We start from the raw sequence: 24,078 nt of genomic DNA on the forward strand, positions 1-24,078 counted from the left end.
TCGCACCCTTCCTTGTCGGCCCCCTCCCTACCTTCCCGAAAGCTCCTCCTCGGCCTTGTCAAGGTAATGAAGCTCTTCCTCGGCCTCAACGGTGGATCGAAGGATTTAAATGAGTAGTTAGGGTATGGAGGAAAATATGAGTTCGTTAGAACATTGGATTGAAGGATTTGGATTAGGATTGTCAATGTTAAGGTTAATTGGTTAGTTAGAATTATGATCACAATGTATTCTAAGGTCAATTTTTATATGAATTTTGCTTGTTTAAGTTTGCATCTGAACTTTTATATGTGAATAAATATATGGACACACTGTTGATGTACCAAATTTTATTTTTTAGTGACCAGAGTATAGTTTTTATATAGTTTGCATGTTTACATCTAAGATAGAGTTTGCACCAAAGTGTAGGTTATATTTTATTTGTTGTAATGCAAATGGATCTCATTGACATTAATTTGTGATGTTTTGATTTTTGTTTGTTAAATTAAAACCGTCTTGTTAGATGCAAGACATGTATTGGGAGGAGTTTTGGCGAAAATGGGGTCGTCCTCGAGAATTATACCCCGACGCGTCTAGCAAAGATACCCCCGTCCCTCCTGGCCTCCCTGTCCCTAACTGTGACTGTGGTTTTCCGGCCGACGTGTTTCAATCGAGACATCCAGACACAACGACGTGTTGCTTCTACACGTGCAGTCATTTTAATGTAAGTAGGCTACTAATATTTTATTGGAATCTTGTTGTGTAGGCCCATGAAAGGTGTTTTTTCTTTTAGTGGATCGACGGTGCAGACAAGTTTGACCCTAGGTACCTCTTTTTCGACCATTGGTGTAGAGAGAGACATCCACGTAAGCACTTCCAGCGGTGGGTTCCACCCCCCCTAACCCCCGCTAATGACGGCTAAGGAGAAGCACCTAGCCACAGTTTGACGACTCGAGGAACCTCCTCTGTGCAAATGCGAAGATCGAGCTGTGATAAACCTTGAGAATACGTTGGAGTTTGTGTGTCCGAACAAGCACGAAGTAAGTGGAAAGTGTATCTATTTATATGTTTATATCTATATGTGTGCGTGTACTAATGTATTCTCTTGTAGCGTTATGGATTTGTGAAGTGTCGTTTTAATGAGTGGCTCTACGGTCCTAAGAATCAATGGCCCGAGCCACCAAAGGCAAAGGAAAAGAAGAAAGAAAGGTTAATTTACAAAGCACCTCCAGTCATGTGCGAATGTGGTGTTAAATCCAACTATGGTCTAGTCCCTTTAGAGCTTGGAATAGGCCATTATTGCGGCCATATGGTTGACTATGATGAGGTTGGTTATTTTTATGGTAAACATAAAATCATATTTTATTTCTTTTGCTAGGACATATATGATATAATTTTTTATTTGAACAGAGCACTAGAAAATGTAGGTGGGAATGTTATGATGGTCAAGCTAAGTTCTTGGATGAACTGAAGGGGAGGCAAGTAATTACACGGAAGAGGGGATATGGACCTGACTACGCCAATCTATTCGTTAAACAACACAAAAAAAGACGTGTAAGTTTGCTAGACAACGCGGTATTCGTAACCCGATCGATGTTAGGCTTGACAAATGGGGGTTAGAGAGACGGAGGGCGTTAGAGAAGGAGAGGGCAAGGAAGGAGGTAAGGGAGGAGACAAGATACAGATGCAGGTCTTAAATGACCATGTTGTTGCATTGTGTGCCAGTGGGTGCTTGAAAGCCTTTTTATTTTTGTTGTCTGATTTTAAATATAATATAATCGCGTTGCTAACTGGTTGCATTTTATACATGAAGGGATTGGTGCAGTGAGGACCATGCCGCAGAGATGGCCCATGCAAGATATGAGGAAAAGAAGTTAGATGAGCACAGAACGCGAGCTGGTCACACCATCCAATCTCCGATTGTGTTGGCCGATGATGGGGACGAGGATGAGGACGACACTACTAGGTTGAGCGATCTCATCGCCCTAGCTGAGACAGGCTTGTAGACAGAGGAGGATAAGGACGACACTGGCAGACTGAGCGAGCTTATCGCTCTAGTAGAGGAGGGCTTACAGGCGGAGGAGGACGTGTTCTTCTCTCAGGCCGCAGAGGCCACAGATGAAGCAAAGGCCGCTTACTACAAGCGATAGACAGATTAAGGCAATACAGGTGAGCCTAGCCACATGAGCTAGACGGAGGAGGATGCATTCTTGACTCAGGCCGCAGAGGCTACAAGTGAAGCAAAGGCAGCTTACTATAGACGACAGGCAGATCAGGGCAATGCAGATGAGCCTAGCCACAACAACAAGGTAGTGGTAGAGGACTGGTACTCGAATGACGAGTTGCTTACTCAATATGTTTCAGACTGAGGATTGGTAGAGGTATGGTAGAGGATTGGTATATGTGTGCTAGTTCAATGCTTTAGATTTGGTATTTGTATTATAGTAGAACTTTCTCGGTGCTGCATTGTGTTTCATTTGAACAATTTATGTATTGTACCCATGTAACAAACATTGTTTAATTTTTATAACAGACATTGTGTTATCTCATAAAACTTTAGCCATGAGACATGACACGCATATTCCTTTTAGTTTGGTACCCATCTTGTCCAAACATTATCTACAAGACTGTACCAATCACTAATGCCCTTGTGTCATGTGTATGCTCTATTTTTAAAAAAAAAGATAAATAAAAAGTTGTTCGCACCATTGAAATCTTTTGAAACCCCTAAATTATGTGCATCAAAATCTTGCTCTTGCTGATGCGCTCAGAAGAGAGTCTGGCCAGCGCCCAGCATGGGTTTGCCGCGCCACCGTCCACGGCGCGGCTAGGCTGATGCGCCAGCCGCCATGGCGTGGCAAGGCTAACGCGCCAGCCGCCATGGTGTGGCAAGGCTAACGCGCCCCTAGCCATGGCGCGGCAGTCAAAGCGGTAGCAAATGTAACTTTTGTTATGTTCTCACATGAGCCAAGTTATTTCGTCGTGTTGGTTTAACGAATAGGTCAGCAGGAAGGTTAAGTGCACGAGACAATCAATACACAAGTTCAGCAATACTAACTTGTACACGTCCCAAGTTCATCGCAAGTTCGATAATACCTCTGTTCGACATAAATTCAGCAAGTCATAACTACGACACAAGTTCATCAATACATAAGTTCGACATTACTCGATATACATGTTCCATCAGTATATGGGTGTCCGAGTACAAGTGCACCATGTCATCCTAAAGAACTCCTACAACCCAGGAGTATATGGGTACCGCGGACGTCGCTGCCTCTTTGGACGTGAAGGCAGCACGTTAAGGGTGAACCCAACGTCGGTACGGTCTCGCTGGCGGTACACCCGACGGTACTGCTGAGTGTAAATAGGACCCTGCAATTACAATATAGGCATCATTACTTATAATTTTAAGTAATTATGACGTATATGGCGAAGGGTTGTTTCAAGTACCTGTTCGTCGAATTGTGTAGGAAATAGTGCATCACCAAGCTGAGACATCCCAATCTCATCGTAGTCCTCCTCCTCGTCCTCCTCATCCTCGTCCTCCTCAATGTCGTGCTCCGCAGGACCCTTGCCTATACTTTCCTGTACTTTCCTGTCAGGAAAGTGCCATCAACAAGTACGACTGTCCGACAAAACTGGAATGCATGTTCCGTTTGTGCGAACGACTAGAACACACGATGCAAGTCATGCCTCAACGGGCCTCGAAAATAAATTCCTCTGGTGTCCACAAACCATTTCAAGCCAGGGTTATAGTAATGCATTGCACATAAGATGCGGGGCACCCTGTTGTACGCTTCGTCCCAACTACTCCAATGAATCGCCAAGGAAATTTGCTTACCACGTCAAGCCTTTCCGTACTTCACATCATACTTAACGAATCTAGATATGGACTGTTGTAACGAAGACAACGAAATATCATTATTGTCATCAACGAGCCCCAATATACGACGAGCAAGGTAATATGCAGTGAGCTGCTGATGATTTTTCTTCCCCCTATTTGTTAGGAAAGTGTGGGGTTCGACCACTTTACTTATCCTCCACTTGCCATCACTCTGTCTCTTTTGTGCATTTAACCTCCACATACAACCGTTTTTACATATCACGTGGGTACCTCACCTCCTGGTTTGAATGAGTGATGTTGTACAGCCTATGGTGGTACACAGCATAGTCCTGAAGGAAGAGCTTTCTCTCTGACATTGTATTGACTATCATCTCCTTACTAAGGATTTCTTTCTCATGGTCATACAATGATTTTCTACACATCTGGAGACCGGTGTCACAAACTGCCATATCCATCATGTTGACATCCCTATAGTTTGGAACGCCCCTGAAAGGTACGTTCATCGACCTTAGTTGCTCAAGCTCTGTCGCTATTTAAGGTGGTGATGTAACATACTACTGGCCTTCGCTAATTCTACCCCATGAATCATAGGGGGTATCATCTATTGACAAATCTATGACTAGTCTACCCTAAGACGGCATAGCATGGAAAACCTCAGTTGGTACTGGTAATGGCATACTATGAACAGGTACTGGCATGGCATCAACCGGTGTGGGCATAGCATGTCTACCTCCCTGGTCATCATCTGAATCGTCTGAATCACTGCTAACTACATCACCGATCATGTCCTCCTCCTCCTGCTCCTCCTCTTTGAAGGGTCAAGATGGTGGACTAGAGGGGGGTGAATAGTCTTTTCTAAAACTTAATCGCGTCGGTTAACCGATACAAATGTGGAATTAAAACTATCGGTCTAGCCAAGACTATACCCCACTATAAATGTTCACTAGCACCTTACAAAGATAACAATTATGCAACAAAGGTGCCGAGCTAGTTAGAGCTCACCTAACCAATACTAGGAGCAAGGTCACACAAACCTATGCCTCTAGTACTTTAAGCAACAAGGGAGCTCCTACACATGCTAGTAAGCAAAAGCACAAAGCTAACTAAGCTCACTAGCAATGCTCAATAACAAGGCAACCAATGCCTAATTAGAGAGCGCAAATACTTAGCTACACAAACTAAGCAATGTGACTAACAAGGTTACTAAAACCAAATTAGCCACGCAAGGGAGCTACTTCTATGCTACACAAGCAAGAAGGTAATTAGCAAGCTACACAAGCTATCTAATTACAAGAGCAACTACACAAGCTTAATATATATAAAAGTAATGGCAAGCTTATGTAATAGGGATGCAAACCAACGGGAAGAACAAGGTTGACACGATGATTTTTCTCCCGAGGTTCACGTGTTTGCCAACACGCTAGTCCCTGTTATGTCGACCGCTCACTTGGTGGTTCGGCGGCTAATTAGCATCACCCGCTAAGCCCACACGTCGGGCGCCGTAAGAACCTACTCCGGAAGTGAGGGTAGCTCAATGACACGCTTTACTAGAGTTGCTCTTCGCGGCTCCCGCGGGGCGAGCACAATGCCCCTCACAAGCACTTCTCCGGAGCGCCGCACAAGCTTCTTGCGCGCTTCGACGGAGTCTACCACCAAGCCGTCTAGGAGGTGGCAACCTCCAAGAGTAACAAGCACCACCAGCTTGCAACTCGATCACCTAGTGCCACTCGATGCAACCTCACGATGCAATCGCACTAGAATCGCTCACTCACACAATCGGATGATCGCTATCAAGTATGTGTGAGATGGAGGGCTCCTAAGCACTCTCAAGCTTAGACACAAAGTCCCCTAAGGTGCTCCACACCAGCCATGGCCGAAGGCCACTTCTATTTATAGCCCCAAGGGCTAAACTAGCCGTTACCCCTTCACTGGGCAACGGTCGGGCCGACCGGACGCTCCGGTCGTGTTGACTGGACGCTGGACCTCAGCGTCCAGTCGCCCGCAAACGGCCACGTGCCCCGGTTCCAATGGTCATTTGACTTGACCGGACGCAGCAGCTTTCAACTGACCGGATGCTGAACCCCCAGCGTCTGGTCGTTTCCAGTAAGGTACCGACCTCGACCGGACGCGTCCGGTCACACTTGATCGGGCGCAGCCAGCGTCCGGTCACACTCTAGCTTCTGCGTCATCGTACGTCAGCCTGACCGGACCCTGCCTGCGTCCGGTGCATTCAGATCCAGCGTCCGGTCAGTTGATCGACGCCAGCATCTTCGCGACCAACTCATTTTCACTTCTAACTTCTTCACCCTTGCTCCAATGTGCTAACCACCAAGAATTTGCATCCGGCGCAATAGAAAATAGGCATTCCATTTTCCCGAAAGCGCCGAATCCCGCCGAGCTTGCTCGGCGGGAGGGAGAGAGGGACCTAAACCCATCTCACCCCTGCAAACACCACCTCCTTTGTAAATGTGCCAACACCACTAAGTGTACACCATCATGTGTATGTGTGTTAGCATTTTCATAATCAATTCCCAAAGGATGTTAGCCACTCAACTTGCCACGCCACTCGATCCTAGCGACAATGCAAAGTTAGATCACTCGAGTGGCACTAGATGACCGATATGCAAACAAGTTTGCCCGTCTTGATAGTATGGCCATCTATCCTAAACCCGGTCATAAACTTATCTACACACCTATGACCGGTGAAATAAAATGTCCTAGGTTATACCTTTGCCTTGCGCATTCCATTCCATCTCCTCCAATATCGATGCAACACATGCACCAACACGATCAACAATGATATGATCCACTTCATATCATCACGTGATCATATTGGTTCATCGATCTTGACTTCACTTGCTCTTCACCGTTGCCATCGTCCATCGGCGCCAAGTCTTGCTCAAGCTTCACCGCCATGCGGTCCATCACTCCATAGCCTTCGACTTGCCCTTCACGCTTGCAACTGGTCCATCAAGCCAAGTCTTGTCTTGATCTTCTCCACCTTGATCACATGACTCAATGTCATGTCTCACGTGCATTTAAGCTCCTTCATCATCACATGTGTGAGCTTTGCAACATTTCCAAGCCATTTTCACCTTCATGGCATATGTTGCTCACACACATGTACCTGTGGACTAATCACCTGTGTATCTCACATAAACACAATTAGTCTACCTAGGTTGTCACTCAATTACCAAAACCAAACAAGGACATTTCACTCTTCTAGTTCGAACTCGTTCATATCGAAGTCATTGCTTATACAACCTACTTGAGTTGAATGAAACTGCTCCTCTGTCAACTGACCATCTAAATCCATGTTACCCTGAGTTGCTTCCCCTTCGACCCCCAATTCTTGTTCATTGCCTCCAATACCGATAATGGACGGCCCGTTCTAGACACCTTGCATCCTGTACCCATTCTCCACCACCACTTTAGCCATGGGTACATTGGAACCTTGGAGTACCCTATTGTAGCGGGACCAATGAGCAGGGTCGCGCAAGGGCATCAGGACATAGTGCGCCCTAGTCTTTTCAGTATCAAACCTCCCCTTTAGTGTGAAATCACCGCCAAACTTTACGTTTAAACGGACACAAAGGTCGTTGAAGCTAGGAGGTTTATCAAACCATTCTAATTCTTCTTCCATATCCTCAAACATATCTTCTCTCCTAATACTTTCTCCGTAAAAAACTCTAACACAACAATCCATCTACAAAAGCATTTCAAGAAACTTCATCAAGTCATCAAAATTGTCGTACGTACTGTCCATAATAATATTAATACATATTCTAACTATAATTATACTAACTAATCTAATATTAACACCTATACAAGACAAACTACAACAACTAATTATACTAAATACAATAACTAACTAGACTCATTAACTGTACTAACTAAACTGACTAACTATACTAACTTACTATACTACATATACTAACTAATCTAACTAACTTTACTAACTATACTTTACTAACTATACTAACTTTACTTATTGTACTAACTTACTATACTAACTAATCATTCAAACTAATTTTGCATCTTAACCCTAAGTAACAACAATGTCGATTCAATCAACAAATACACAAGGGGAGTACCTCGCGGCAGCAGCGTGCTCTCGTCCTCGTAGCGGCGGCGTCGCTCATCCTCGCGGCAGCAGCGTGCGCTCGTCCTCGTGGCGGTGGCACGCTAGACCGAGTCGGGAGGCGGGTGGTCGCGGGGGGAGGCGCGGGCACTGGCCTCGGCGGTGGCGGCGGGTAGACGCGGGATAGAGGGAGGGGTGCACGGCAGTTGGGAGTGGTGTACAGCGACGGCGCGGCAGTGAGGGTGGCGGCGGCACGGCAGTGAGGTGGTGGCGGGCGTACGGCCGGTGTGCGTGGGCGGCGGGCGGCCGGCATGCATGGCGCGGCGGGCGGCCGACGTGGTTGCGCGGCAGGCGGCTCTGCTTCAAACGGGTCGAGTGAGAGAGAGAAAGGGAAGCGAGGTCGGGCCCAGCCCTGTAGAAAGGGGCTGCCGTGCCGTGATGCGTGACACGATAGTCCCGACGCGCCGTAATCTGTGGCGCGACAGAGTTGGGCCATGTCTCCAGTCAGCGGCCCTGGTCGCTGCTATGTTGGTAGCCTCGCCACGCCCACATGCATGCCGCGGCACCTTGAATTCGCCGCGCCATGCGAATAAGGACGGTCAAAAGTGTTAGATTTAAAAAAAAATTTAAATACGGTCAGATTTGAAAATAATTTTAAAAAAGTGTTAAAAATAAAATAAAATTCTCTTCTTTCCGGGCCCCCAGTCCGGGAGCGTACAGCGCAGCAGCCAGCAGGAGCCCGCCGCACGCCGCCGTCCTACTCCCCCCTACTCGTGCTCCGCACCTCGCCCGCCTATCCCTCGTCTCCCCAGACCCCTCACGGCGGCCGTAGGGTACGTCCATCCGTCCATGCTCCACCACCACCAGCCAGCCGTTCCGACAAGCTCCAATCATACGAGGCACCACCCTCGGCAGGGAGGGACAGCTCACGCGCGCTGCCCGGCCGGCCCTGGCCTCGAGCAGATCGACACATACACGCACGCGTACACGATACGCAGCAGTACTACGCGGGGGGCGCACTGACACACGCCCGCCCCATCATCCCTGTCCCCCGTCCGTCCATCTCCATCTCCCCACCCCACTCGTGCGAGTTGCGATGCGATGCGCCTGAGCAGAAGCTCCAAAGCCTCATGATGGCAGCACCGGCCAGAGTCAGCAGCACTCGCAGCTGCTGATCGACCGAGCACGGACAGGGACGCCAGGCAGCTCATCAATGGGTATGCCACTCTGCTCTTCCATGCCAGCCAACTCTTGGCTGCTGCTGCTGCTGCTTCTTCTTCTTCTGCCTTTTTCCCTTTGGGTTTCCCCATGCTTTTTCTCTGCGATCTCGAGGCTCTTGCCTTCTGGTGCCGACGTTCGTTGGGGGGCAGTACTCACGTCGGTGTGTGTAGATTTCCATTGGTTTCTTGGGTCCTTGGAACTCTGTGTTCCTCGGTCTCTGCGAAAGCTGTGTCCTTCTCCTTTTCTTTAGGAGCAGGAGAGACAGCTTCTTATCGTTGTTTGTGTAGAAGAAAAATACTATTTTAACTGAAATTCATTTACGATATGTCACGGCCAAACGAACGGGCCGTCTGTTTGCCATTTTCATTTTGCGAATCAAGCACATTTTAATCTTTGACAACCCCACTGCAAAATTGCCCCCCCCCCCCCCCCCCCCCCCTCCTTTTACGCGCATTTTCGAGACGATTATCGTTTGGTTCGTTGCTCTGGTCTGTTCAAAGGTGAGACGGGGGGACGAATCTTGGTTCCCAAATCCCAATGGCGCTCCGTGCTTAATAAAGGTGCGTCTGTTTGTGATGGTCACATCCTCTTTTGCTCGCCAGTTCTTGCTCCCCTCCCCTCCCCTCCCCTGCTTCTTATTCCTTCTTTTAAAGCTGCATCGATTCCATCCTTTACCTCTTTTGCTTTCGCCTTGTTTCTCTTTCCCTTTTGATCGGTTTGATGTGACAGTCTTGTCATCATATTGCTTCTTATTCCTTCTTGACCGCATCAGTCGACCGGTGACACTGAGCACTCACTGCACTCGCATTGCTCTCTGCTTCTTCCTGGTTGATGTTGGTGAGCAGGACGAGGAGGAGGAGGAGGAGGCAGCAAGAAGAATCTTGGCAGCTTGCAATGCCGAGGTGGGATTCGGAGGAAGGAGCTGCTGCTGACGAGGCTGCCGCGGCGGCGGCGGTGAGGCTGGCCATAAAGATCCGGAAGCGCCGCGCGGTGTCGTCGTCGGGGGGTTCGGACCCGGCGGCGGGGAGGAGGCTGCGGTCCAGGCGGCCCGCGGTGCTGCTGCCGCGGCGCCGGACCAGCGCCGGCGGGGACATGTCGGAGTCGTCCCGGAGCCGGCATTGCCGTGGCGGCGGCAACCGCCTCGCCGACGGGACGCGGCCGTCCGCGTCCGCGTCCGCGAGGAGGCTCGTCGACGCGTTCTGGCAGAACATGGACAGCGGTCTGCTTGAAGGGGACGCGGCGGCGGCGCGCCGGTGCTTGGTTCCGTGGAGCGGCGCCTCCACGGAGGTGGGTGCTCTGATGTTCTGTTGTCCCAATTGCCGGCTCTGTTGCGTGGCTGATCAATTAGTGTTGTGATTTTAGGTGTCCAAGAGGTCAAGAAGTAAGAGCAAGATCTTGGAGGCTGATGGTAAGGGAAGTCGGCGCAACGGCCACGCTCTGTGGCTCTCGGCAGATATGATGAGCAACGGCAGTGCAATGGAGGTAAGGAAACCGGCAACTACTATCTTAAATTAAATAAATCTCTTGTTTGTAGTTGTATTTGTTCCGTTGGAGCAAATGTTGTTTTGTTTTCTTTTTTGAATATTCTGTTTGGTTAGTGCACTGGGTCATGTTTGTGTCTGACAGAGCTTTTTACAGTTTACAAATCTAAATAAGTTCAATTCTGTCCTATGTGGAAGCTTTCGTCCAGAAAATGGTTGCCAGAAACATTGTGAAAACTTCTGTGCACTATACTGTCTGTATTATGTTGTGATTGGGACATGTGGTTACTTTATGTTGAGCAGCGAACTAATGACTGGTTTAGCTGAGTTTCAAAGTGAATAGAAGCAAATTTTAGTAATTTATTAACCAAAGAAAATGAAGGATCAACTGCCTGCATACTTACATAGGCTCTGAGTTGAGTGAGTTCCCCAGCTATGATTTAAAAAAAGTGAAGTCCTCCAGCTATTGATAGTGCATAGCGAGCTAATTAATTGTAAGGAAATAAAGCTGTAGCTTCAGAAGGGCGATACTTTGAACGCTTTATTCCAACGTAGTACACAAGATGGTTTCCATGAGTTTGATATGCTATTCCATGCCTCCAAGTCCAAGGAAGCATTATTATGGCCACCTGAGAATAGTTATCTGGATAGTGGACTGCATAGGTGCTAACTGCTGAGTTCTGAAGCTACTTATAAATTTGAACAATGCCGCCCGAGTTGTGTGTAAAAAAAGAATGTTTTACTTCTGAAAAGCGAAACCTTTTGACCTCCTCCTTCAATGAAGTACACCTTTAAGTGCATTTTGTAAACAGGAAAGCTTAGCTAACGGCTAACGCCTAAAGCTATATAGTTTCTTGATTCAGTCACTATTGAAGTGACTAGCTGCAATTTTGCAGTAATTGGACAAAACATATAAAGGGTAATTTGCCTGAATAGGCTGTCTTATATAGTTTCCAAGCTACCCGTGATGCTAAATACCTTGCTAGTTGTAAGAATAAGGAATATTCAACTTGAAACAACAAACAAGCAATTAACTTTTTACACTTTGCTCGAGATTAACACACAAATTCGGTTGGCAAAATCTGGTATGCTTCTCCAGAACTCAATGGAAGAATTTGTATGACCATCTGATAATTGTTATCTTAATCGTCCATTGCATCAATACCGATTGCTGAGTTCAGAAGCTACTTATAAATTTAGACAACGCCCACCACCTAGCTGCATGTAAAAAGGAATGTTTCGCTTCAAAAATGCGAAAACTTTTGATGCCTCATCCAATGTAAGACACCTTTAAGTGAAAGTTGATTCTGTAAACATAAAAGCTGAGGAAATGTGAGGCCCATCTCCAAGGAAACAGTTTGATATGCACATGCATCTTGTCCACTTCTGCAACTGGCTATGAGCTAGCTTGTACCAGCTTAATTGTTTATTGTACTGATGAAGTGGCTCAATGATACTTTCTTCATGTGTAGGCTGTTAGCGAAGATTAGCTATTGAGAAGTAGTTGCCTTTTAGGTATAGTGTAAACACATTAGCTAAGCCTAAGAGTTTTAAACAATCTTGGAACCTTGAGAAGGCAAATTGGATGGTTGCAAGGTTAGTTGAAGCTAATATTAGATTAGAAAACAATTACTTGAGCTTTGAGGACCAGGACAACCTCAGAGATCTTTGATTATGTGGCTTGCACGTGTTTCAGTTTTAGATTGTTTTTCTTGTTCCGGGGCAAGGGATTCAGTTTCAGTCATGCTGCTTTTCTTTTGATAAGGGATATTAATATACTGTATCTGCGCTTAAATTGGCATTTTTTCTTAACTACGAATACAACGGAAGACATACCACTGGTGTATTAATTTTTCTGAATGTGCGGGATCACTCTGTAAATCTACCAAGAGCAACTTTATCAGGCTTCAAAAATCTGACAAAGTTTGAGAAATAGCTCATGAGTCATGAGTGCTTGACAATGTGTCAAAGTACATGTGTACTGGGTTGTTTCATGCAGAAATTCAGTTATACAAGTCACCAATATTGTGTAAAATAAATTGCTCCAGTAAGATTTATTTCTTACATGCTGAACACTGTCTAAAGATTGTGAAATGGCAGTCACTAGTTGCTGTGTAAGGGATAAAATATTGCTGAATGATAGCACTTCTCACTTGAAGGCACTAAAGCTTTGTTAATCTGTTTCAGGTTGGTACATTCTCTCAAGACGATGTTTCAAGATGTCCTGACAAAACTGTGAACCTACAGGATCTGCAGAACAGCTTGATTGCATCTAAGGAGCTGGTAAAAGTACTTGCCCACATATGGGGACCTGGAGAACTGAATCCGTCAAGTGTATCACTCATTTCTGCTCTACGTTCAGAGCTTGATGTTGCTCGTTCTCATGTTAGAAAGCTAATCAAAGAACAGAAATCTGATTCCTTTGAAATTGAGAGCTTAAAGAAGCAACTTACAGAAGAAATGGAATCGTGGAAGGTAAAACAAAAGGAGAAGGTTGCAAATGCTCTCCAATTTATAGTTTCAGAGCTAGACACTGAGAAGAAGTCAAGGAAAAGAGCCGAGAAGACAAACAAGAAGTTGAGCATTGCCTTAGCCAACACTGAAGCCTCACTGCAGGAAGTGACGAAAGAACTTGAAAGGGAAAGGAAATCTAAAGGAAGAGTTGAGAAGATCTGCAACGAGCTCATCAGAGGCATTGATGAGGACAAAGCTGAGGTGCAGGCACTGAAGAGAGAAACCGAGAAGGCACAAGAAGAGCTCCAGAAAGAGCGTGAGATGCTTCAACTTGCAGATGAGTGGCGTGAACAAAGGGTTCAGATGAAGCTGTTAGAAGCACGGCTTCAATTTGAGGAGAAAAATGCAGCTGTTAATCAGCTGCACGATGAACTCCAAGCTTATCTGGATACGAAGAAAGAGCAGGAGCCATTGAATGATCCAATGCAACTGTCCCATGCATCTGAAAATGGCGCCGCTGCAACTGATGTAGTTCCTGACAGAAATGGTGGAAACTGCAGCGAAGATGATGCATCAGAAGGCAGTGATATACACTCGATTGAGCTGAACGTCGATGGCATCAACAGGACATACACCTGGAGCTACACTCCTTCCTCTAAAGGCAGGCAGAGGAGCGCATCAAGGCATGAATCATTTTCGGATAGAGGGATGGATGGCGTGAACTCGTGGCGTTTAGAGCAAAGCTTTCGGGACATGGATGAAGAACTAGAGGGAGACTGGGCAGAAGGGTGTAGCAACGGAATGCTGACCTTGGATCATGATGAGGAGAGGTATCTGGCAATCAAGAATCTCAGAGAGCAGATGCTGGCTGGGTCGGGGTTCATCCTGTCACAAGGTAGAGAAAATGCTGAAAAAGAGTATTGTGGCTTGTAAGATAAATTGGACATGAAGAAAATTTAAAATTAATGTGTCATATGGATCGCTGTTTGATGCTAAGATCCAACTGTTCAAGAATATATATATAGTGATGGTTCTCTGGATGTCTTTTCCCCTGGTAAATGTCTTGAGCTCTTGAAAGTTTGGGTTACAGGGCTGGTGTGTTCATGTGGACTTTCATGATTCCGAGGTCTTGTATGTGTGTTAATGTCCATTTAAGTGACCGGAAATAGTTTATAAAAAAGTGACCGGAAATATAAAACAAAAGGAAAAATGTTCATGTGACCTCCTTCACTATCGTGTGTCCAATTTATCTCACTCAATTAGAACCTATCTGATTTATCTCTTTATTATAAGCTGTTTTGACTGATATGGTGCTAGTGCTACCGTCATACGTTGCACCATGTCAGTGACAAGACGAGTAAACTGGAGTTTCACAATAGTTCATATAGGTAAATTAGACTTAAAAAAACTGTAGAGGTAAACTTTCTAAAAGTTATTCAAATAATGTTCTAGGATGAATATGCATTTAAAAATACTAAATCTGATTTAATATTAGAAAATTCATGGAAAAATTGTTTTAACTTAGAAAAATGTGAAACCAATTTAAGGGAGGTAAGTTTGACTTCTTACAACAAAATATTGGAACGTGGAGTGCAGAGCATCTAAATCACAAAAGGATGTGTTTGCTAACTTTGAGACATTTTTTTGAGTGGAAACTTTGAGACATTTAGGACTGGAACTGAAGCTCGGGCCACAACCCGGGAGCGGCCTACGAGAGTCTAGCCTGTTGAATATAGGATCAAGTAGGTGTGTTGTGGGTCCTGCAACTTGGGCCATGGCCTATTACCTAAGGCCTAGCTCCATTACGGACTAGGCCTTAATATAAAGCAACCCTATAGTAGTTTCTAGCCTTGCAACTTGCAAGTGGCGTGGGCCATGCTACCACACCGTTGGACTGACCCGCACTATCAAACCACAAAAATCTCACCATCAAGGCCGCGTGCCTGAACCGTAATTATGCGGCTAACCCACATAAGCCACCGGCATCACTCCAACCCGTGTTCAAGTTGCGCCGGTACACTGTCACTAGTGGCGGATCTTGGATCAAGATAAGGCCTGAGCTAACCATGTTAAACATGAGCAAGAAAATCAACTGGATATCCAACACCTTGATATATGATCTTTGCAGGAGTTGCCATTCAAACTAGACTGATCGTGCATAATAGGCCTTTTTTCTCTTTACCTAACTACAAAGCAAGCTGTGGTAGGTTAGAGTTGAAACCCACCAAGAGCCCCAAGTCACGATTCAGGCACTTCAATAGCTGTTTTCCAAGTACTCCTATTCAAACATAGATCTCTAGGTATATCCCAAGCTTTCAAATCTCTTTTTATTATCCCTCATGTCAATTTCGGTCTTCCTCTACCTCTCCTCATATTATTAGCTTGGCTTAGGACTCCACAATATACTGGTGCCTCTGGAGGTCTTCTTTGGACATGGCAAAACTACCTCACCCGATGTTGGACAAGCTTTTCTTCAATTCCCTTGTCCATTTGAGACCCTACTAAAGAAGCAGGCACTATATGTACAGGGCACTGTATAGGATGGACCTAGGCTACAGCCCACCCAGCCCCCGTCCTAGATCTGCCCCTGGTCTGCCGCCACATTGTCTCCGCGAATGTCACATTGTAGTGTATAAGCGCGTGATGTCGTGTTGCCGTAAGAGCTATCTTCATCCCTCCATCCGAGTATCCGACTGGCGGTATTGCAGCGTCATCAGCATCACATAACAGGCGTGCCATCCATAAATACTTAGCCCTAGCTATTATGGGAGGGTGCTGCTCAGCCATGCTGCGCCAAACACCATTGCCACGTGGGAGCTCTTCGTCACCGACGCGGACAGGGTGAGCCACAACTAGACTTAGGGCGTGTTTGGTTGAGCTCTAGCTTTTGCAAAAGCTGCTGTGAGCTGTGACTTTTGCAAAAGCCGATGTGGGAAAGATGTCGCATATGGGAAAGAAATAAAGAAAAAACGAATTGTTACCTTTCATAACCAGTGGCAGGTGGGTAATTTTTTGGCCCAAAAGTAGATGAAAGTTGGGGAGAGGTGCTTTGAGTTTTGTATTAGAGCTACAACAGCTTTCGGCCTAAAACAATTGTTGCTTTTTCACCTCTTTGGCTGGCTTTTGGCTTTTGCAAAAGCAAAAGCATGTTTTAAAGCCCAAACAAAGAGGGGCCTTAAGGAGCCTTGATGAAGTGGTGCGGGGGTCGACATGGCCATGTTCCTCGTTCCGGATTCAAGAACATTTACGTTCCCGTGTTATAAAGTATTGCCCGAAGTTCTAGTTCTTATTCCACATCCTTGTTCTCTTCCAGAAACATGGCTACTAAGATTCGATGGTGGCTTCATGACAACCCGATGGATCATTCAGTGAGGCTCAGACTTGACTATGTGTCAAGTGGCCAGCCCACTGATATGCACCATTTTTTCCGGTGCTAACATTGTGACGGTCTTGATTGTGTGTCATGTGGCCAAGTTATTGTGTGTGCATTGTATGATCCAGTGGTGACTTCGTTATGCCCAATGGATAATTCGTTGGCATGTGCCTGTGCTGAGTTTGCCAAGTCACTGTACTGAGCCATATGATCCGGTGGTGACTCCTGATGGATTATCCCTTTGCCTATTTTACTTTATAGGGAGCAAAAGCAAAATCCGTGACACCTGACGGATTATCTAGGGAGGCAAACTTTGTGAAGTGTGTGAGAGCCATCCAAGCCTAGATTGCCAATTGTCAAAGTGTGCTTTTCGTGTATATGGTGTTCTTGGCTTGATTTTCATCAAGGTGTTGTTGAAGACTTGTTACTATTGGGGTTTCTTTGGGAGGCTTCTATAAGTGCACATGGTTTGAAATCCGCTATTCGGGAGTATAGAAGAGTTATGCACTAGTGGAAACTTGTGATTTCATGACTCAAAGGAGCTAAAATGAGTCTTAGTGACTCTTAGGTGGGGACTAGGGGATTGTGGAAACAAACTAATACCATGGGGAAAAAAATTCTGGTTGTCCCTTTACCTATTTTACTTTCTTACATTACTTTCACTTGAGAACCCGCTACTCTTAGTGTGAACCTTGCAAAGGACATGATTATGATGATGGCCCCAAAAATTTCCTAGTGTGATATTTTTGGTCTTAGGTTTCTATGTGTAAATGGGCGAAATATATTTGCATAGGCTAAGGTTGTTATTTATTGCTTTAATTTTTAGAGCCTAATTCAATCCCTTAGGCCATTCGCCCTTTCAACTTCAATGTTTATTCTAAAGAGAACATATATCTTACAATATACATGTTGATTTATGTGTATAACATAATCACTGTGAGTTCTTCATGAAGTGACAACGAGAAACTGCTGAAGCATGTGCTGACAGTTGATTCTTCTAAGGGCACCCACAATGGCTGACTCATAAGCTGGCTCTTAGCATTTTTTTCATATTTTAATAGAAGAGAGAGACAAGCCTAGCTCTTGATCAAGAGCTAGGCTCATACACACATTCCAAAATTATGTGAGAGTGTCATATGGATCTAATCATACTATGAGCCATTGCTAAGAGCTAGCACTATTGTAGAGGTTAGCTTAGAGCTAGTAATGGACTTATACCATTGCGGGTGCGGCGTCCGCAATGGTCTATGTAGCTAGTTTACGGGAGGTGAGAGACAAAAGTAAAGACTATTTTATACATTCTTATTTTTATATGTAGTATTGGACCCACATTTCTCTCTTTCAAATTCTTAGACTATGTGAAATAGATCAGATATTTGTTCATCGTCAGTGACTACTTTCTCCTACTTTTTCTCTGCCTATGTCAGAATAGCTAGCCAAATAGTTAGCCGTTGGGGACGACCTAACAAGGATGTAGGGAATCTTAGGTGACGTCTGACAAACAACAACTTGTGTCAACCCAAAAGAAGTATGGACAACATTTAAAGAGGGTTAAAATGGAGAGCTGCCGCAAGTTCATTTGAACTCACATGGCTGCAACCAAAAGACTAAGTGGAGATCAGGGTGTTCTCTGTCAGGAGAAGCATACTTGGGCCGCTTGAATTTTTTTCCATTGTAATAATTCGATTTTTTTTCTAGTCGGGTGGTAACACCCCCCCCCCCCCCCCCCCCCGCCCCCTCTCCCTTTCTTGTCTTAGTTTCGACTGTTTTTATTGTTTTGCGTGAAGTTATCCCTAGTTAGGTTGCTGGTGAAGTTGTAAGCTTTTTATTTTACTTGTCTCCTATCTAATAAAAATGATGGTAAATCTCTTGTCGTCCTTAAAAAAACAATTCGAGAATTAGAAGAGAGGGACACAAATGTTGACGTACACACAAATTTTATTATATGGCAATAGCCCGATGGTTTCAGATGAATAAATCATACATACATTACATGAAGGACAAATTTCACACATACTGTATAAATAGCATGCGAGCCAAGAGACACCCTTTAAGTAAATAAAGTTCATGCTCCAAAGCCCAACCATCATATGTGGAAAGTTCAGCTAGTTAGAGCGCCATAGTTAATTTCACTGCCTTTCGATTCAGTTTGTTGATTTAGTGCCGTGAACCTTGCGTGCAAATGTTGCAGCCACAAGAAGCGGAAAAGCAATCGTCGCATCGCAATGCACCTGCAAATTCAAATGTTTGAAACTTTATGTTACTTTTCTAGCTGTATGTATGACAATTTGTTACAGAAATAATGGTACATGTGAGAGAATCATCCATCATCCAATCAATGTCTATCACCAAAAGTATTTTGTTGTTTATTTTCCTTCTTCGACAACATTATCATGTGAAACAAGCAATTTTAGAAAACTAGAATTCAGTTAGAGATAATGCATTTAGGGTTGGTTCGCTTCCAAAATATGCGAAACTAGAATTCAGTTAGAGATCATGCATTTAGGGTTTGCTTGGTTTGCTTCCAAAATATGCCAAGCCAAAGTTTGACAAGTCATGAGTTTGGCTGTTATTTGGTTTGTTACCAAAACTTAGCAGCCACTCACATTTGACTTGCCAAATCTATGGTAAATTTTTTACCTGATTTATGCTTGTCAAATCTTTCGTATGACAAATTTTGATCGCAAACCTAGATTCTTTTTACACACGAATCAACAGATCCCATTACAGATCATGAACATTGCCAAAAAGGAAGTTCAACAAGATGTGTGTAATAAGAGGAAAAAGTTACCATGCTGAAGGATATATGTACATACCTTTACAGTTTTTGCAGAGCTCTTGATCTTTCCCCATGAAACTGCTTCGTCAGGCCGTGCCCCAGAATCACTACCATCAAACTCCTGAGCAGTGTTGACATACACTGCATAATCTGCACCGTTGCGCAACATATTGGCATTGCATATGTGATGCTTTGGAAGGCCTCCACCAAGAATTATAATCCCTGTCTTCCTTGGGATTGCGTGGATGGTTTCCGTATTCATCAGCCGTACATCTATGAAGATTTCAAACATGATCTATATGGAAAAAGAAAAAAAATGGAAAATGAAGAAGCATAGAAATCAAGTCAAGTGGAACGTACCTTGTACAATGTCAACAATAAGACCAGGATTGTGGACCGAGTGACAAAATAGCATGTCTCCAATTGATCCGTCGGTCAATGCTGGGCAGAACACAGGGATGTTGTTCTGCTCATGTTTTGATGAGTCAGTTATGTGTGGATTCAGTCTTTGAGATGTTCCCATGTGTTCGCTGCTTTGTAATAAGAGTACAAAAGTTTGAATCCAATACTAGTTTAGTATGTTAATTACCTTGTATGCCCAGTAAAGGTAGGAGCTTTCATCATTTATTTCTTTGCCAAGACGAGCAATCACCTTTGATGGTGTCCAAACATTCTGCAGACAAGAAAGAAATCATGGAGGCTATGAAAACTTGTTTGGATACTCATGTCTCTTGAAGAACAGGATGCATCAGTGTGTGATATTCAAGCTGCATTTGTCAAGGAATGCTTGCTTACTTCGGTGGATTGTTCCAGCAGCATCTTGTCAAGGATTGGCATGATCCAGTTCTCAAACTTGCAGTAGTTATCATTGGGCACCAACAGGTTTCCTATCCGGTTAAGTCCTTTGGACCGCAGCAGAGCTCCAGGTAAAGAGAAATCACCTTTGTAAGTTGGCGCAAGGCATTTGATGAGATCCTCCTCTATACCCCCAGCAGTTGTAACGATAACATCCACCTGAAGAGAAACATTTTGTGGGAGGAAATAAATGTACGGATTAGGAAACTAGACATAGATGCATCTGATGACCTGACAATCTCAGCACAGTACTATCTAGGCATACTCTGTAAACTGATTCACAAAAGGGGCGATAGTTAAACTTGTTTCTAATTTAATTTCGATACAGTAAGTTGGAGAATTCACCATGCCATGCTGAGCAAGAAATCGGATAATCTCCCGAACACCAGAAGACACAAGGTTAGAAGTGAAGCCCAGAAAGATCTTGCACTTCACGGATTCTCTATATGCAGGATCAAGTTCAGCTTCAGCACAATCATCGCTTGGCTTCTCGTGGGATAACCTCCAGTCCAACTTGTTCCAGCCAAGCAAAGGATAAAGGGTGAGCATGATAAAATAGTTAAGAACCTTGAAAAGGAGAGTATCCACTCAGCAGAACTGAAAAAAGAGCAAATTAGCGCCAGATAGATATACACTGTATATATGTTGCTCTCTACTATATAGTCCAATCATCAAGGCATTATTTGGACGGCGTTTTTTTTCTCTCTGTTCCTGTATTTTTACCGTGAAATCAAACTAATTTTTAAGAAATTTATTTTTGCATTCCATATGAGGCCTAAATTGAAAACATCAGACATTCCGAGCCATTTCGGTCCGCTAGCTGTTTCGTTTAGATCAAAACTTCAGAACATCTATGTATCTTGTCAGTAGGTCTGGTTTTGAAGCAAAGCAGTCTACAAGAGTGCTTCTGTACCACAGATGTGCTCGTAGTTCTAGTAGATTTTTAACTTGTCAAATTTTTTATGAATTTTTACAAAACGAGTTTTCAAGTCGACTTTTGTCACAAAGTACATATATGGGTGTGTTTTAAGGCGTTTTCCACATTTCCACCGTAAAGGTAGTTTGTACTGAATATTTTTCCAATATATGTAAGGTGGTCAAACTGTTGCTATTGCTATCATAGTATCATTACGTTTTGGTCAATTCTGTATCCTGTTACACTTTTTTTTTAAGCCGTCAATGCTGAGACGAAGGAGATGTGCCTTCCTGTAGCAGAGGAAGCAACCAAAGGACGGTTTTGCTTCGTGACGATGAGGTACTGAAGAGTTTTTGTGGGATTCTCGTCCGTGCGAGCGAGTTTGGCATGCAAATAAGGCGGGTGACGTGCGTACCATCTGGTTGACGACGTCGATAGCGTCGCCGAGGTTAGAGGCCTGGAACCCCGTGGACGCGAGCGAGGCGAGCAGTCCCGCGAGGCCGAGGCCCGCGTCGTCGAAGTCGGCGCCGGCGATCCTCGTGAAGCGCTTGTCGTCGAGGCGCTCCGACGGTTTCAGCAGGATGGAGCGCACGTCTTCCAGGGCGTCCACCATGTCCCGGGCAGGGACACCTCCTTCTTCCGGTGCGGCACCCATCGATTTCTGCAGAAAGCTAGCTCTACACAGCCGGCGGAGCCCAAGCTCGATGGTTTTCGCTTCGAGAAGGAAGGAAATTAAAGCAGGTTGGACATGGCAGTGTTCCACGCTGGTGTGGTGCCTTTTTATAGTTCAGGCGTCGTCCTTGATATCTTCTTTGAGTGATTTGCTGTGCTGGGCACGTGTAGTGTTTCCTATATCTTTGCCCTTATCCTAATGTGGGACAATAGTGTTCTTGCCTCTACCGTGAACTCCAAGCTGGTCTCCGACTATGATTTAGTAGGCTCACTTTTCTAACTTTGTGATTTTACCCTTATCTATCTTTTGAAATTGACGTCAAGGTTTGTCCCTTATTTACACACTCTTAGTTAGTACAGTTTTGATTAAATTAATTTTAAATAATAGAAAAATACTAGAGAATATCTTTTGAAATGCACCACAATGTTGTCCAAATACTTAGTGTCTAAATATATAGTGGTTAAAACGCAAATTTCTCAAAGGAAAATAGGGGCAAATCTGCATGGGCAAGCTTGCCTTTTATAGTTGAATTAACACGGTTAGGTGCTCTCAATTGAATATGTAAAGCTTAATTATTTTCCAATTTAAAAATGCAATGGTAAAATTAAAAAGTTAAAAAATAAAGGTGAAACCACCACTGACCTTCAAAGTAGCTAGGGGCATAAACAACGCAAAAAAGCCCCTTGTCATGATGGCTGAAACATTTAAATTTATATTTATGGCTCATGCTACATTTATACTTGAATGTCTATCTCAAAAATAAATACTTGATCTGTACAATGGAACATCATGCATGCACGTTTTCTTTACATTAGCTTTTTATGTCAATATTGATAGAAATGCTGAAAACATAATATTTTTTTATGAATGTTGATAGAAATATACTATTATCTCTCATACATTTATACTTGATCACGACAGATGTATTTGCTTAATTTAGTTTTTTATATATTTACATGATAGAGGTAGGTAATTTAGAAATATAGAAAAACGTAACCTATGGTTATTTAATCTGTTTTCATAGTAACATATATTCATAATCTAAATGTCGACTTAATGGATTTTATTTTATTTTATTTGTAATACTGACACATAATTTATATGCAAATTTAAGGAGTTACTTAGAGTAACTACCATAGTGGCATGAGTAGGTAATTTACATTAGAATTCAGAGGGTTATCTTATTTTATTTTGCATAATAAAAGAGGTGGGTAACTATTTTTTTCAACAACTACCCTAATGCCCGTGCACCGGGATCGACATCGGACGCGGACATGAGCTCCGAGGACTTCATATCGGACATGGACATATGGATCTGATCTTCGTATCAGAACAGCAGGGATCGAGATTAAGATGGCTTGATAGGTTGTCTTCACGGGTTCTGCAAGTTTTTAAACAATACAGCAAACAATCAGCTACGATGACGTTGTTTGTGTCTCCATGCAAAACCGGAGACAACTTACAGGTAGTATTTTTACTTCAGTGCTCCACACAACTAACTCAGCGTTATCGCCCAACATCTTTTAGCTATACCACCGTCCCTACCACGAGCGAATCATGCATGTGGGAGCGAATCAATAGATTAGATATTTGTTCAAATTGATATGGTTTTGTTAGATCATTTTAATTAATTTCTAATGATAACGTGTACGTGGCTTCTGTATACTCCGTTCCCTTATAAAATTGTATAAAAGGTATTATGTACCATGAATTCCATGCATCGAAGGCTTTAATAATCTTCTAGTATCGCCTATATTTTGTACAATAGTGGTGTATGTTGCTCCATATAAACTAGAAGATACCCCAAGGTTCTAGCGATGAAAGATGAGAGAATGAAGTTGCTAACCTTTAGAACTTTAGAGTGGATGGAGGAATGAACTTTTCTCAAATAGTCCAAGCAAAAAATGGCATGAACTCTTTCACTCGAGAGCAAGAACAAAGAGCTTCAAATGACTGGATGGCTTGAGCTGGGGGAGGAAGAAATGTGGATATATAGCAGGAACATTTAGTCACAGTTGGTGACTAAGACTAGGACTAAGGTGCTCCTTCAGTCCCTGTTAGAGCACCAATCAGGACTAAAGGTGCGCGGGACATTTTAGTCTCGATTGATGCTCCAACCATGACCAAAGGGAATCCCCTTTGCACCCATCTGCAACACTAGCCTCTGGACCCGGGACTAATGCTGACATTAGTCCCGGGTCCCAAGACAACCGAGACTAAAGCCCAAAACCGATGGTCCATTCTCCACTAGTGTATCCCTCTTAATTTATAGGAATATATATTTTAGTAAAAATAATCCTCTACAACCTTTTTAAGTGGATCTCTAATTATAGACATTCTCTATTTTGGATTTCTCGCCAGCCAAAGACGAAGAATGAGTTGTTTAGAAGGTCTGGACTGGATTGGTTCCTTGTTCTACTAGACC

At 44.0% G+C, this 24,078-nt stretch overlaps 2 protein-coding genes across 5 annotated transcripts; one reads left to right on the forward strand and one right to left on the reverse strand.

Annotated features, from left to right (window-relative positions):
• The first annotated feature begins 8,713 nt into the window (after positions 1-8,713).
• LOC136497461 (uncharacterized protein At5g41620-like) lies at positions 8,714-14,097 on the forward strand. 4 transcript variants are annotated; one of them, XM_066493266.1, is made up of 5 exons: positions 8,714-9,118; positions 9,623-9,682; positions 9,968-10,409; positions 10,485-10,604; positions 12,791-14,097. In XM_066493266.1, the coding sequence occupies exons 3-5, from the start codon at positions 10,017-10,019 to the stop codon at positions 13,988-13,990; spliced, it is 1,713 nt and encodes a 570-aa protein (XP_066349363.1). In that variant the 5' UTR covers positions 8,714-9,118; positions 9,623-9,682; positions 9,968-10,016; the 3' UTR covers positions 13,991-14,097. The 4 variants fall into 4 exon arrangements, with proteins under 4 accessions (XP_066349363.1, XP_066349361.1, XP_066349362.1 ...); XM_066493264.1 differs by lacking the exon at positions 9,623-9,682 and having other exon boundaries at positions 8,715-9,118; XM_066493265.1 differs by lacking the exon at positions 9,623-9,682 and having other exon boundaries at positions 8,715-9,118; positions 9,977-10,409.
• Positions 14,098-18,350: 4,253 nt separating this feature from the next.
• On the reverse strand, positions 18,351-21,717 carry LOC136497343 (deoxyhypusine synthase-like). Its single transcript, XM_066493142.1, has 7 exons — positions 21,396-21,717; positions 20,410-20,577; positions 20,005-20,223; positions 19,799-19,882; positions 19,570-19,675; positions 19,247-19,482; positions 18,351-18,661 (listed from the first exon to the last, which is right to left on the reverse strand). Exons 1-7 carry the CDS (start codon positions 21,633-21,635, stop codon positions 18,575-18,577), a joined length of 1,140 nt encoding a protein of 379 aa, XP_066349239.1. The 5' UTR covers positions 21,636-21,717; the 3' UTR covers positions 18,351-18,574.
• Between the last annotated feature and the right edge of the window lie 2,361 nt (positions 21,718-24,078).

The sequence above is a fragment of the Miscanthus floridulus genome, chromosome 12, assembly GCF_019320115.1.
Source record: "Miscanthus floridulus cultivar M001 chromosome 12, ASM1932011v1, whole genome shotgun sequence".
NCBI lineage: Eukaryota > Viridiplantae > Streptophyta > Magnoliopsida > Poales > Poaceae > Miscanthus > Miscanthus floridulus.